This window comes from Mus musculus, chromosome 14, assembly GCF_000001635.26.
Source record: "Mus musculus strain C57BL/6J chromosome 14, GRCm38.p6 C57BL/6J".
NCBI lineage: Eukaryota > Metazoa > Chordata > Mammalia > Rodentia > Muridae > Mus > Mus musculus.
Genome location: NC_000080.6, coordinates 31,065,973 through 31,081,106, shown reverse-complemented (window position 1 = coordinate 31,081,106; position 15,134 = coordinate 31,065,973). Strand labels below are relative to the sequence as shown.

General features: G+C 40.1%; 1 protein-coding gene and 1 pseudogene across 6 annotated transcripts in view; one reads left to right on the top strand and one right to left on the bottom strand.

Moving 5' to 3' along the window:
- Positions 1-15,134, bottom strand: part of Pbrm1 (polybromo 1) — a 102,455-nt gene that overhangs the window by 40,486 nt on the left and 46,835 nt on the right. For all 6 annotated transcript variants that reach the window (NM_001081251.1, NM_001359856.1, NM_001359857.1 and 3 more), the window contains 2 exons: positions 13,143-13,785; positions 6,125-6,336 (listed from right to left, as the gene is read on the bottom strand). In NM_001081251.1, the coding sequence (NP_001074720.1) occupies positions 6,125-6,336; positions 13,143-13,785 (855 nt within the window). The remainder of the gene's footprint in view (positions 1-6,124; positions 6,337-13,142; positions 13,786-15,134) is intronic.
- Gm5459 lies at positions 2,680-5,156 on the top strand (annotated as a pseudogene).

Genomic DNA, 15,134 nt, shown 5'->3' with positions numbered 1-15,134 from the left:
CCAGAGGTCCTGAGTTCAATTTCCAGCAACATGGTGGCTCACAACCATCTGTAATGAGATCTGAAGCCTTTCTCTGGTGTGTCTGAAGATACAGTGTACTCACATACATAAGTAAATCTTTTAAAAAACTGGATTGCCGCCTGGAACTGTACATTGAAATAAAGCCTTCTTCCCCCTGTGTTGCTTCTGGTCAGGGTGATTTAAAAAAAAACAAAACAAACTGGGCAGTGGTGGCGCACACCTTTAATCCCAGCACTTGGGAGGCAGAGACAGGCAGATTTCTGAGTTCGAGGCCAGCCTGGTCTACAGAGTGAGTTCCAGGAAAGCAAGGGCTACACAGAGAAACCCTGTCTTGAAAAATCAACAAAACAAAACAAAACCAACTTTAGGAAGATGACAGAAAAGAAATCGAAGAAAAGAATGCCGAGACAAAACAAACAGGTAAAGGAAACTCTTCATGACCTTAAAATTGAACTTAGAAGCAATAAAGAAAACACCAACTAAGGGAATTCCGGAAATGGAAAATCTAAGTAAGCAAACAGAAACTACAAATGAAAGATCACCAATAGAATATAAGAGATAGAAAACAGAAGATATAATAGAAGATATTCGTCGGTATAAGTCATCTAAAAAGATCCTGACAGAAAATATGCAGAAAATCTAGGACACCATGAAAAGACCAAACCTAAAAATAATCGGAATAGAAGGAAAAGACTTTCAGTTCAAAGGCCCAGAAAATATTCTCACCAAAATCGAAGAAAATTTCCCTAAAGAAAGAGATGCCCATAAACAGATAAGAAGCTTACAGAACACCAAATAAGTTGGACCAGAAAACAGAAGTCTCCTTTGCCCCCTCCACTACATAATAATCAAAACACTAAATATACAGAAGAAAGAATATTAAAAGCTGCAAGGGGAAAAAGCCAAGTAACATGTAAAAGCAGACCTATTAAAGTTACTCATGACTTCTGCACATAAATTCTAAAAGCCAGAAGGACTAGGACAGATGTTTTGCAGACTCTAAAAGAACAGATGCCAACCCAGACTAATATACCCAGGAAAAGTTTCAATCACCAAAGATGGAGAAAACAAGCTATTTCATGACAAAACTAAATTTAAACATTTTCCACTTATTCATCTATAAATCCAGCCCTACAGAAGATACTACAAGGAAAACTCCAACCCAAGGAAGTTAACTACACACAAGAAAACATGGGAAATAAATAATTTCACACCAGCAAGACCAGAAGAGAGAAACACACACACACATACACCACCACCACCACCACCATCACCATCATCAAAATAGCAGGAATTATCAATCACGTGTCATTAAAATCTTTCAACATCAATGGACCCAAATCCCCAATAAAGACACAGGCTAACAGAATGGATATAAAAACAGGATCCATCCTTCTGCTGTAGAATCCAAAAGAAATTCAAGACCACTTAGTCCTTTCCCCCCAACCCCCAAGGGACTTTCCAAACTACACAGTTTTAGTGGTCAAAATGACCAGACTAAGCCTGCAGCTGCCAAAACAAGATTAGCAGTTCCCAGAAAAATTCTCCTCCCCTGCCCCACACTGAATTCTGAGAAAAACCACAAACTGCCCTGACCTTGTCGCTAGAATTCCCTGTGATGTTAATAGCTGACCCATAAGTTCAAAATGTACTGCTGCTTTGCTGACCAACCATAATAACCCACCATAAGGGCAGGCAGAGTGAGGGACTAGGCCAAAGGTAGTCACGCTATATAAACCAACCAATGCCTGAAAAGGTTACTTGCTACAATGAAAATAAGCCAGCTAGCCCTGTTGCCTAAATCTGCCCCTTACAAGGTATAAAAAGTGTGTTCTTTCTTTGTTTGGGGTCTCTCCTCTTGCCTGCGTGCTGAGGGGTTCCCCAACGTGTTGGATCAATAAAAATCCTCTTGCGGTTTGCAGCGATAGCAGTCTCTATGGTCTTTGTGAGTGAGGGTCTTTGTGTGAGAGTCATTTGGTAGACTTCAAAATTTGGTTATGAAGATCCTCCTTGGGAGGACCCAGACACTGTGCATTGGTGTCTAGCCTAGCTGTCATCAGAGAGGCTTCACCCAGCAACTGATTGAAACAGATGTAGAGACACACAGCTAAACATTTGGCAGAGCTTGGGGAATCCTGTGGAAGATGGGGGGGAAGGATTGTTGGAGCCAGTAGACAGAGGAATCAAGGACACCACAAGAAACCCCCACAGAATCAACTATTCTGAGCCCATAGGGGATCACAGAAGTTGAACTGCCAACCAGGGAGCCTGCATGGGACTGACCCAGGCTCTCCACCCACATGTTAGAGTTGTATAGCATGGTTTTCTTGTGGGACTCCTAACCATGGGAGCAGGGGCTGTCTTGGACTCTGTTGCCTGCCTTTGGGACCCTTGTCTTAATAGAAGAGGAGACCTTACTACAACTTGATATGCAATGGCTGGTTGATATCCATGGGAAGCCTTCCCTATGCTGAAGAGAAATAGAGGAGGAGTGGATGGGGGAGGGGAGAACAGGAGGAGAGGAGAGAGGGGAAACTGGGTCAGCATGTAAAATAAAAAATTAAAACGAAGCAAAACAAAAAAACCAAAACATACAAGTCCCAGCTTTTCTGAGTCTCTTATGGAATATAAAATGGAGCCTGGAGCCTCTGAGAGATAGTTTCTTCTTTTTTTTTTTTTTTTGTTTTTTTGGTTTTTTTTTTTGTTTTTTGTTTTTTTGTTTTTCGAGACAGGGTTTCTGTGTAGCCCTGGCTGTCCTGGAACTCACTTTGTAGACCAGGCTGGCCTTGAACTCAGAAATCTGCCTGCCTCTGCCTCCCAAGTGCTGGGATTAAAGGCGTGCACCACCATGCCCGGCTGAGAGATAGTTTCTTTTCAAGAAAGATTCCAAGAAAGATTATATATGAGTGTGGATTTGTGCGTGTAGCCTGATTCCGTGACAACTGGCCAGCCTCATCTAAAGCTTTGTTCCTTGCTTTACACTCTGGCTCTGGCTTTTCAGGCCCAGAAGGAGACTTCAGAGTGGGACAGGCACAAACTATTCACTCAAACTCTTTTTTTTGCCCCCAAAGAATTAAAGAAAGCTTAACACTCTAGTAGGTAAAAAATTTACAGATGTTTATCTATTGAAAGCATATTTTTAAATGTTCTAGCAGTGATAGAAATCAAATAAGGCCATAACTGTATTAGGCAAGCTTTCTACTACTGATCTGCACACAAAGCCTTGTTTTGAAATATCTTACTTTGGCCAAAGCATATAGTCCTCCCTACTGTTCTTTATCATGGAGTATGTAGTCAATGATGTCTTGCAGGTACTATTTTCTTTCTGGGTACCTTCTGTCACCTGGTCAGTTAGCACAGATCATCCACATAAACTCTATTGGTTTTTCCTGTATGCTCACCCCATCTTCCTTTTACAGCCATATTGGTGTTCATGGCCAATGCCAGTTCTACCAGATTCTGCCACATCAGTGTGGCATGATCCCAGACATAAAGAAATAAATAAAGCATTTACCCTGTGGTGATGCCTCCTATGAGCACGTGGTTCAGATGCTGCCTTCCCTTCTGATACTATAACCAAACTTCTAGAAAGTAGGAACATCTTTGACAAGGTTTAAGATCAATACAAAGGCTCTCTCCAGCAGCCGAGCAAGATGCCCAAAGGGAAGAAGGTGGCCCCGGACCCCGCCGTCGTCAAGAAGCAGGAGGCCAAGAAGGTGGTCAACCCTCTGTTCGAGAAGAGGCCCAAGAACTTCGGCATTGGACAGGACATCCAGCCCAAAAGAGATTTAATGTGCTTCGTCAAATGGCCCTGCTACATCAGGCTGCAGCGGCAAAGAGCTATCCTCTACAAGCGGTTCAAAGTCCCTCCTGCCATTAACCAGTTCACCCAGGCGCTGGATAGGCAGACAGCTACTCAGCTGCTTAAGCTTGCCCACAAGTACAGGCCAGAGACAAAGCAAGAGAAGAAGCAAAGGCTACTGACCCATACTGAGAAGAAAGCTGCTGGCAAAGGCGACGTCCCAACTAAGAGACCACCTGTCCTCCGAGCAGGAGTCAATACAGTCACCACAGTCAATACAGTTCTTGTGGAGAACAAGAAGGCTCAGCTGGTGGTGATTGCCCATGACATAGACCCCATTGAGCTGGTGGTTTTCCTACCTGCCCTGTGTCGAAAGATAGGGGTGCCCTACTGCATCATCAAGGGAAAGGCCAGGCTGGGGCACCTGGTCCACAGGAAGACATGCACCACTGTTGCCTTCACACAGGTTAACTCGGAAGACAAGGGTGCTCTGGCTAAGCTGGTGGAAGCTATTAGGACCAATTATAATGACAGATATGACGAGATCCGTCGCCACTGGAGAGGCAACGTCCTGGGTCCTAAGTCTGTGGCTCGCATTGCCAAGCTGGAAAAAGCAAAGGCTAAAGAACTCGCCACTAAATTGGGTTAAATGTACACTAAATTTTCTGTACATAAATATAATTACAAAATTAAAAAAAATCAATACAAAGAAGTAAAAATGAGCATGTAGTAAGGATGCTGTGGTTGAAATTCTAGTAAATGTATATTCTATTTTAAATACTAATAGAATGTAGCTGAAAAAGGTACATCTCATTTATAAACTGTAAACCTTCTGAGTCTTGCCTGTGCCTGTTGGTATTGCACTTAGCACTTGACCAGAAGCTCTTCTAATGTTTCTCACTCTAAGAAACTTGTGCTTAAAGACTCTTTCCACATCTGTAACTTCTTAAGGATAGGTTCCCGTAAATTAAAATGCTGCCGACCTTAAAATTTAAATGTAAGCGCATATTCCAAATTAATTTCCAAAAGTTTACACCAACCTAAGTTCCGGAGTATCTAAGGGTTTTGGTTCCCCACTCTCTCTCTCTCTCTCTCTAATAGTGACATTATAGTAAAAAACATGCTAGGCAGTGAGGGCACATGCCTTTAGCCCCAACACTGGGGAGGCAGAGGCAGGTGAATCTCTGAGTTTGAGGCTGGCCTGCCTGGTCTACAAAGTGAGTTCCAGGACAGCCAGCGACACACAGAGAAATCCTGTCTCAAAAAACAAATAAAGCAAAAAGTTTTGGCAATTAAAAAAAAAAAAAGGTATTCAATAGCTGATTAACAGAGTAAAACCCTGTGATGTACAGACAGATCTACAAAGTTCTTGAGAATTTTGTTAAACAGAACCAGAAAACTGTACTAACAATGGTATAGAAGAATGTTAATCCAGCAGCATGGTTATTTGGGCAAGGGATCACATCCAAAGACAGGATCCAGCTGGAATACTGACACACCCTGGATTACAGAATATGAAGGTAAGGTTAGTTTGTATAGGAACAGCCATGTTTGAAAGTGACAACTAACCAAGGGGCAGATTAAGTGACGAATCAGAGAAAGATTTCGTGCTTCAAGTCAATTCTGTTTTCTGGTCCAGGGAGAAAATAATCTAAGTAAGTCTGATGTTACAGAGTAACACAACTTTTGTAGAGTTATATACTTCTAGTTAACTGTGTAAACAGAAGTGTTATCCAAATTGTGCCACTGTGTTAATACATGCCTACAGTGCTGGCACTGGGGCACAGGGAAGGAGGATCACTGCAGCACCAGCACCAGCTTGGGTTACACAGGGAGGTCCTGCCTCAAGCTCTCTACCCTCATCACCCCAGAAAATAAGACTTTTGCAATGACATAATCCCATTGTCAAATATTGCAAATTTGGAGTATGATTCAAAGTACCCCATTTAGGGTGGCATGATTAAAGCAAAGCTAGGAGTATAGTTCAACTGAAGTCTCACCTACCTGTCAGGTTCTCACGTGTTTAAGAGGAAAGCTCTATGGCAACAAAAGCCTCTCAAGTATGTGGCATAAGGTCCCCATACTTGTCACTTAACACTGTGCTCCTAGACTATCAGCTGTGTCAGAAGTAACTTGATGTGACAACTGAACAGATGCCGACAACAAGCTTTCTATATCATCATATCTTCTGCAAATAGTCAACCATCTAAATCCTCAATCATAGACTCTCCAGAGCTAACTGTGGTACCTGCTAGAACACTTTAATATTTCTTCATATTTAATAAATAAAAAGGAACCAACCTCTTTTTTCTTCTTCGCGTTTTAGTTTATCTTCCTCTATTTCTTTAGGCAATTTTTCCTTTTTTTCTTTTTCCACATCGTTATGCAAGTGTTTTGTGGTATAGCTGAGTGCTGGAGAAAGAAGGATCTCTCCATTTTTGCAGAGTTCATCACGAATTCTAATAAAAAACTGCTGAAGTTCTACAGCATCCTCATATATTTCGGAATCTGTCCTATAATGGCATTAAGAGTATCCATTGACACATGAACTGCTTCTTTCATAATACTTCAATTACACGTTAAATCATATCAAATATTTTACTATGTTCATTGATATACTAACAATACTGAGGCTCAGTTAGAAGGGTGCCCCATTAAGTTTGTTAAAACAAGTATCTGGGGACTCAAGAGATGGCTAAGTGGTTAAGAGCACTGGCTGTTTTCCCAGAGAACCTAGGTTCAGTTCCCAGCACCCATGTAAGCTTACGTCTATCTGCAACTCCAGTTCCAGAAGATCTTCTGGCTTCCTTGGACATTGCACATAAGTGGGGTACAAACATACATAAATTATACAGACAAAAAAATAAAATAGTATTATAACAAAACAAAAAACACCCTCCAGGGGGCTGGAGAGATGGCTCAGCTGTTAAGAGCACTGACTGCTCTTCCAAAGGTCCTGAGTTCAATTCCCAGCACCCACATGGTGGTTCACAATGGGATCTGATGCCCTCTTCTGGTGTGTCTAAAGACAGCGACAGTATCTTCACTCACATACACAAAATAAATAGAAATGAAAGGCCCATGTCGCTTGTTGCTGTTTAAAAAACAAACAAACAAACAAAACACCCTCCAGAGTATCTGAGCCACACATTGTGATACATGTCAGTGATCCATCACTTTTAGAAAGTGGAGGTAAGGGCTGGAGAGATGGCTCAATGGTTAAGAGCACTGACTGCTCTTCCAGAGGTCCTGAGTTCAACTCCCAGCAACCACATGGTGGCTCACAACCATCTGTTATGGGGTCTGGTGTCCTCTTCTACATAAAATAAATAAATCTTTTAAAAAATAAGGTGGAGGTAAAAGGACCAGGAGTTCAGAGTCATCCCCATTTACATAGTGAGTTTGAGGCCAGTCTGGCCTACAAGAGACCCTGTCTCAAAAACAAAAAACAAACAAACAAAAGAATGAGTGAAAAAACATACAATTGAGTACCTGAGTTGTCTGTGTCTCCTTTTGCTCAAGGTATGTTCCTTTCTTACACATGTCAAAGGAAAGGCCTCCTACATTTGTCAGATATATAGGCCTATGATTCAACCAGGGCAGAAGGAGCTAGCAGAATCAAAAACTGTACTATTGCTCTTGAGACCAAATCCAATACTTAATTTGCATTAATTTTCTTTTTCTTTTTGGGGGTGGTGGTGGTGTGAATTCAAGATGAGATCTAACTGCCTCTGCCTCCTGAGTGCTGGAATTAAAGGCATGGTCCACTATTACCTGGCTGTATCTATTTTCTTAACTCTAGACCCAATTTATAGAAAGTGATAAAAGACTTAGGTTAATGTCTTTCTTCTTTTTAGTCCTAAAGCATTGCTACCTTGACTCACAGGACTCATTGAGAACAGAAGCTAAATTTTAAAGGCATGAGAATATTCTGTGTATTAACAAGTATAGGCCTGAGAGTTACTCTAAATTTAGTTTCTCAAAAGTAACTGATTTGGAGGAAATTGGTAGATGCAAAACTCCAAGATGGGAAAAGTTTTGTGTCATATTTAATATTTGTCTAAATTTCTTTCCTTGTTATTGGGAAGCTATGAAAAATAAGCTTTATTGAGACACAGTTTTACTGATACTCAAACTGGCCTGTAAGAAAGTAGGAAGCCTAGGTTAGCTCTGAACTTGTATGAACTTGTATGATCTTTCTGCTTCCGCCTTCCAAATGTTGGGATTATAGGCGTAAGTTATCAGGGGTAATGGCAAATATATTATTAACAGTTATGCAGACTTTCTGGCTGGGGGAGTATGGCAGACAAAGCAAGGCCCATCAGCTGTCTTTTGAAACATGGACACTTGAGCACCAGTTATCAGATACACTTTGGACGACTCTCCTGTCAACAATGGGAGCTGATGAAGAATTAACACTGCCAATAACCTACATGGGTGTTCTAGAAAGGTTCTAGAAACATGCTCTGGGATCTGAAGATGCTAGTACTTTTGGGAAAGCAATAAAAACAAAATTAAGTAAGGAAGAGTTCCCTAAGATACCGATTTTGAAATCTTTCTTGACCAAAGATATCTGAAGTTTGCTTTCTTTCTTTTTTTTTTTTTTCGAGACAGGGTTTCTCTGTGTAGCCCTGGCTGTCCTCAGACTCAGAAATCCGCCTGCCTCTGCCTCCCGAGTGCTGGGATGAAGTTTGTTTTCTTAAAATTAAATTAATTTCATAATAGCTTACAATTTTAGTGGAAATTATAAGTGAAAATACACATTTGGTAAATTACTGTTACACTGAAAGAGCAGATATATAGTATCAGGCTACCTGATGTAATTAAATTTTATATAAAACACTAAGCATATACTTTAAATTGTTTATTTAAAAAGTATTGTAAATAATTTATTAATCTTTGCTTTGGTTGTTCTTAAAGATTTCTGCAATATAATTATAGATTTCAAAAACATTCTGTCGGGAAAAAAGTAAACAGTGAAACCCTGTCAGGAAAATACTAAGAAGCCATGAGCAGTGTAGCACACTGTAAGTCCCAGCACTCAGAGGCACAGGAAGTTCAGGATACCTAGGGCTAGACAATGAAACCGTGCTCAAAACTAACTAAATAACTAGTTGTTTTTTAAAAAAAAAAAAAAAAAAAAAAAAAAAAAAAGAATTTTTTTTTAGCCTGAGAAACCAGGTGTTGACTATGCAAGAGCAAAAATTCAAGACAGAAAAACAACCAACTCTAATTTCCTTCAATTGTTAAGTAATCCTTTCAGGTAAATCAGACATTCAGCAAAAAGAAATAATTAAACTTGTAAGAGAAGTTCTTCTCTTCTCTGTACTTGTCTTCCTATGGAGTCTTTTTACCTGCAAGGGAGCCAGAGTGCTTCTTTAGGAACCCTGCCCACGCACTGGTCACCAGTCCTGCCTCAGCACTGTGCTGTTCCCAGCTGCTGAGAATGATCCACTGCCGCCTGTAACTGCTCAGATTCTAGTATTCCATAACTGTCAGTAGTACTGGTGGGTAGGGGTTATGTGGTGATGAAGGAAGACTATTCTGGAAATCTACATGTGTATATTTCACATGGATTTATTTACCAATGAATACTTAAACATCTAAATGTGTATTCATGCCTAAAATTAATGTGAATATACTAGATAAATGTCTAAATATTTATATTAGATAAATTCACTAAACAGATGGATTTGAAGCTATTTCTTTTTTCCTTTCTTTTGGTTTTGTGAGACCAGCTCTCACTGTATAGCTCAGGCTGGCCTAAAATTCAGATCCTTCCATCTCTGGTTCCATGAGCTGGGATTTCAGATATAAACCATTACATTTGGTTTATCAATTCTTCTTCTTTTTTAAAAAAGATTTATTTATTATTATACATAAGTACACTCTAGCTGACTTCAGACACACCAGAAGAGGGCATCGGAGCTCATTACGGATAGTTGTGAGCCACCATGTGGTTGCTGGGATTTGAACTCAGGACCTTCGGAAGAGCAGTCAGTGCTCTTACTCGCTAAGCCATCTCACCAGCCCTATCAATTCTTCTTAAGAAACTATTATAATTTTTTCTTTGTGTGTGTGGTCATATGGGTACATACATGTTCATTTGTATGTCATTTGTTTGTGGGTGTGTGTACATGTGTATAGAGATCAGAGGTCAAGGTCAGGTGTCTCCTACTTCCTATTCTATTTCCTGAGACAGGGTCTTGTACTGACTGGCTTGACTGGTTCCTGGGGTCTTCCGTTGTCAACACTCAGCTACCTCCATCTCGAGCACTGCAGCTACAAGCCTGTCCAGCATGCTTGGCTTTTATATGGGTGCCAGGGATCTAAACTCAGGTCTTGCATGGCAAGAACTTTACACACTAAACATCTAGCTCTTTTTATTGATTCTTATGCCACAAGAAGTCCCAATACTATTTTCATTTACAAAAATTAAAATGGCTTTTGTTATCTTTCTTAAACATTTAAAAAATTGAGGTTTATGGGTGTTTTCCCTGTACATATATCTTTGTATCACTTACATGCCTAGTGCCTATGGAGGCCAGAAGAGGGTGTCAGGTGCCGTCAGAATGGAGTTACAGATGGGGAGGAACCAGCATGTGAGTGCTGGTGTACACAGACCTCTGGGAAGAGTAACTAGCCCTCTTAATTGCTGAGCCATGCTCCAGGCCCCTGTTCCGTTTCTCAACAGAACTCAGGGCATGAGATAAACTATAAGGATTTCTGTTTCTATATGTGTCATGGGTTGTATCTTCCAGCCCTCAAAAGCAAAAGCCTATCATATCAATAATGGGAGAATAAAAAGATCTTATTTCGTAAAAAAATCAATCTGTGTACTTCTTAACAGAGTTCCCCATAATCTATGAGACATGTGCTCTTTAGAAGATTCACTGGACTCAAGCAACTGTGAACCACAGGAGTGGCATTTACATTTCATTATTATTATTATTATTATTTTTGGTTTTTCGAGACAGGGTTTCTCTTTATAGCCCTGGCTGTCCTCGAACTCAGGAATCTGCCTGCCTCTGCCTCCCGAGTGCTGGGATTAAAGGCGTGTGCCACCACCGCCCAGCTTAAATTTCATTATTAAAGTACTGCTACATCCCATGAACTAGAGCATGTTCATCAACTAGTATCAACACCCAACAAAAATTTCTTGAATGAAACCTCGTATAGAATTTGACTGTAAGATGCCTCCACTCTCCTCTTTATTTCTATCCCTAGTTCTTCACAAGGAACCATTTCCTAAACATGCTAATCAAGGATCCACCTCAAACTCTGAAACACAGCATATTTACACCCTAACCTTTCCCTTTCTTTTGTGGTTTTTTTTTTTTTTTTTGTGACAGGGTTTCTCTGTGTAGCCCTGGCTGTCCTAGAACTTACTCTGTAGACCAGGCTGGCCTTGAACTCAGAAATTTGCCTGCCAAGTGCTGGGATTGGAGGCATGCGCCACCACGCCTGGCTCACTTTCTTTATACCATTTATCATATGCAGAGTATCAGCCTCTCTATTCATCTTCCAACTCTTTTATGATACTTTGTGCCTTTTTAGGTAAACTCTGGCCCACAAAGTTTCTTACATGATCATGTTGAAAGTGATCATGTTGGGTTTTAATAGGCTACTTCACATTTCCTTAAGTATCAGTCTAACCATGAGATTTCAAGCTCTTTAATATAGAGCTCAACAATGCTTATCATTCATGTCTGTGTTCCATAACTGGTAACTATCAGCAGCAGTGCTCTCAGTGGGAAACAAGCCAAGGCATATCACCTACTAGATGTTAGATTATGAATTTTATTGCTTGCACATCTCCAATTCTTCAAATAAAAACTGAAAAGATTATCAGTCCCATAGACAAGTACAGATGACTTAGAGATGATCTTCACGAAGGGCTTTACCATGATATTTTACAAAAGTTGTCACTAGGAAAAGCAATCATTAATATTTACTTTTCCTTCACGGTCTAGAGCAAAGATCTCCTAGATGCAATTAAACAGTCTAAAGTTCTAGCTCTCAGTACTTCAGAAGAGGGCAGGATTTACTATCTGTAAGTTCAATTTAACCAAGTGCCTGTAAGAGCATATAGAACTTATACTGCGATTGCTGGATTACACTGGGTATTCTTCCAGTAAGTGCCAAAGATACGCAGGCTAAAAAGCTGAAGGAATTTTAGTAAATTAAATTTATTCTTTTAAACCATTTATAGTCCTACACTATGCTCTTAAATTGATAAATGAGATAAAAAAACAAAAGGCCTTATTAAGTAACTGAAATAGAGATTGAGGGGGCTGAGAAGGAGCACTGGTGTTCTTCCAGAGGACCCAGGTTCAATTTACTGCACCCACATGGTGGGTAACAACCATCTGTAACTCTAGTCCCAAAGAAACTAACTCCCTTTTCTGGCCACTGTGGGCACTGGATATATGTGCTGCATAGACATACATACAGGCACACCATCTCAGTACACATAAAATAAAAATAAGCAAGTTTTTAAAAAAGTGAATGGATTTAGACCAGTCTATCCTCAAAGAATAACTCCAAGCTCTCTAATTCATTTAAAACATTCTTAAGACTAATTTTCAAAGAAAAAAAAAATCCTACTTTTAGTTTTATTACAGACTGTATTATTGATCCTTTAAAAGACATCTTCTGCGAAAGGCTGCATTTTAGGTTTCTGCATTATGCAAGAGCTTCAGTCCTGCCCCTCTCACCGGCACTTATGATGACAACTCAGTAGTGCTCTTTACAAGTTTGTTGTTGTTGTTGTTTGTTTTTTGTAGACAGTTTCTCTGTGTGGTCTTGGCTGTCCTGGAACTTGCTCTGTAGACCAGGCTGTCCTTGAACTCAAGAGATCTATCTGCCTCTGCCTCCTGAATGATGGGGTTAAAGGTGACCACCGTTCAACTCCCTCTTTATAAGTTTTGACCCCTCCAACACTGTAAAAGGGGTGGGGGGAGCATATGTTTTGCCTACCAAGAATTCAGGATAGAAGGCTATCTACAGGCTGGTGAGATAGCTCAGAAGGTAAGAGCACTGACTGCTCTTTTAAAGGTCCTGAGATCAAATCCCAGCAACAACATGGTGGTTCACAACCATCTGTAATGAGATCTGACGCCCTCTTCTGGTGTGTCTGAAGACAGCAACAGTGTACTTATGTATAATAATAAATAAATATTTTGAAGAAAAAAAAGAGGAAGGCTACCTACTATAACCATGTACCTAAGCAGAAAGTTTATCAAAGCATAACTCTCTCATCTGTTTTGCATTAAAAATCACATGTATTTATCATAAAGAGATGGGTTTGAAAACATACCGGTTCATCCTTCTTGCCCGTTCCAATACTTCAAACATATGCTCCTGAAATAAATCAAGTCGCCGATACCGATTACTTTCAACATTTTTCCTGATAATGTCAAATGTAAGGGGAGGTTTATTGGGAGAGTTGGGATCCACAGCAGGAATTTCTGCTAAGGAGTCGCTGTAACACCTCCCTTCGTCATCCTGATGACTCATGACTGACACAAAAAGGTTATGGATGAGCTCTTGAATCAGCAACGTCACATTAGGGACATGAGAATCCTCATCTCCCTCCAGGTCTCTCCGAGTCTCAAGGAGGACTTTATGCAGTACAAGGGCATCTTTGTAGATCAAAGACTCTGGTTCATTGTAGGTACAGGCATTATTAAACATCATGACAAAGTCCTCTACCATAGAATCTATGTCTTGGTACTTGTTTGCCATCATGTGACTTCGAATTTTTTCCATGTCCATGGGCTTTTTAATGGTCAGGTAGTAGTCAGGCAGCTCTGATCTAGAGGGGAGTCTTAGAAATATAGCACTAAGGCGGCGACCCCTCTTATCAGTATAGTTCTTTACAGCTTCATACACTTCATTCAGTTTCTGCTGCATTGGAGTCATGTACTTTGATTTCTTAGGAGAAACACCACTCTTCCTACCTGGAGAGAGAGAGAGGTATTGTCATGCGAAGTGGAAAAAATGGCATAAGCATAACTTTTTACATAGTTGGTAGCACAACCATAAGAAAGGGGTTATCCTAAATGATTTGTAAAACCACAGTATTCAGCATCTCTTTAGTAAGATAGATCTCATAGACAAAAATAGACCTGGAAGAAAACCTTTACCCTTCAGCAATATAATTTATATATAAATAAAATTTATATATGTATATAAACATTTTGAGACTGAGTCTCATATAACATAGGTGGGCTTTGAACCCTCCTGCCCCAGCCCCTAAGGGCTAGGATTAAAGATGTAAAGTTGACACAAAAGCTGGTCACTCTATTTTGATGTGAGAGCAAATACTTTCATGATGAGAGAGCTGTGAATGGGCTCAGCAAACGAGTATCTCTGACATTCTGACGTTATTATCACCTCTGACACCCTGGAGAACTGAGAATTTCACTTCAGGAAAAAGATAAAAGTTGTTGAAACAAATTGAAGTGTGAAAATTCTTAAAACTTGAATATCAAAGTATTAATATAGTTTACTATATCTTACTTCTAAATATGAAGTCATATGTATTCTAGTTCCATTCATTGTAATTTCTAGAAATGATAACCAACTCAGTAACAGGATGCCCCAAACTAGTCTATTTATAGAAAAGAGTCTCAAGAAGCCCAGGCTGACCTCAAACTATACAGCTGAGCCTGGCCTTGAACTTCTGATCCTCCTGCCTCCAGCTCCCAAGGGCTGGGATTACAAGTATGTATCTCCATATCTGACTATGTGTATGCTTTTATAATTATATGAAAAGAAGAATTCCTTAGTGAAAAGGAATTGTCATTTGCTAGCAATTTACAAAGTAATGAAGAAATTCAGTTTATGGGTAGTTTACATTAAAAAAGATGCTTGTCTTTGTCCTTTCCAGTAAACACAACTTTAAAGATTATTTGACATTGTTATTGTTTGCTTAGTATTTGTTTAAGATTACTTGATGTTATTGTATGCTTAGCATTTGTATTGGCTAATTTTGTGTCAATTTGACACAGCTGGAGTTATCACAGAGAAAGGAGCTTCAGTTGGGGAAATGCCTCCACGAGATCCAGCTGTAAGGCATTTTCTCAATTAGTGATCAACGGGGGAGGTCCCCTTGTGAATGGCTGGTAGTCTTGGTTCTATAAGAGAGCAGGCTGAGCAAGGGAGCAGGGGAAGCAAGCCAGTAAAGAACATCCCTCCATGGCTCTGCATCAGCTCCTGCTTCCTGACCTGCTTGAGTTCCAGTCCTGACTTCCTTGGGGATGAACAGCAGTATGGAAGTGTAAGCTGAATAAACCCTTTCCTCCCC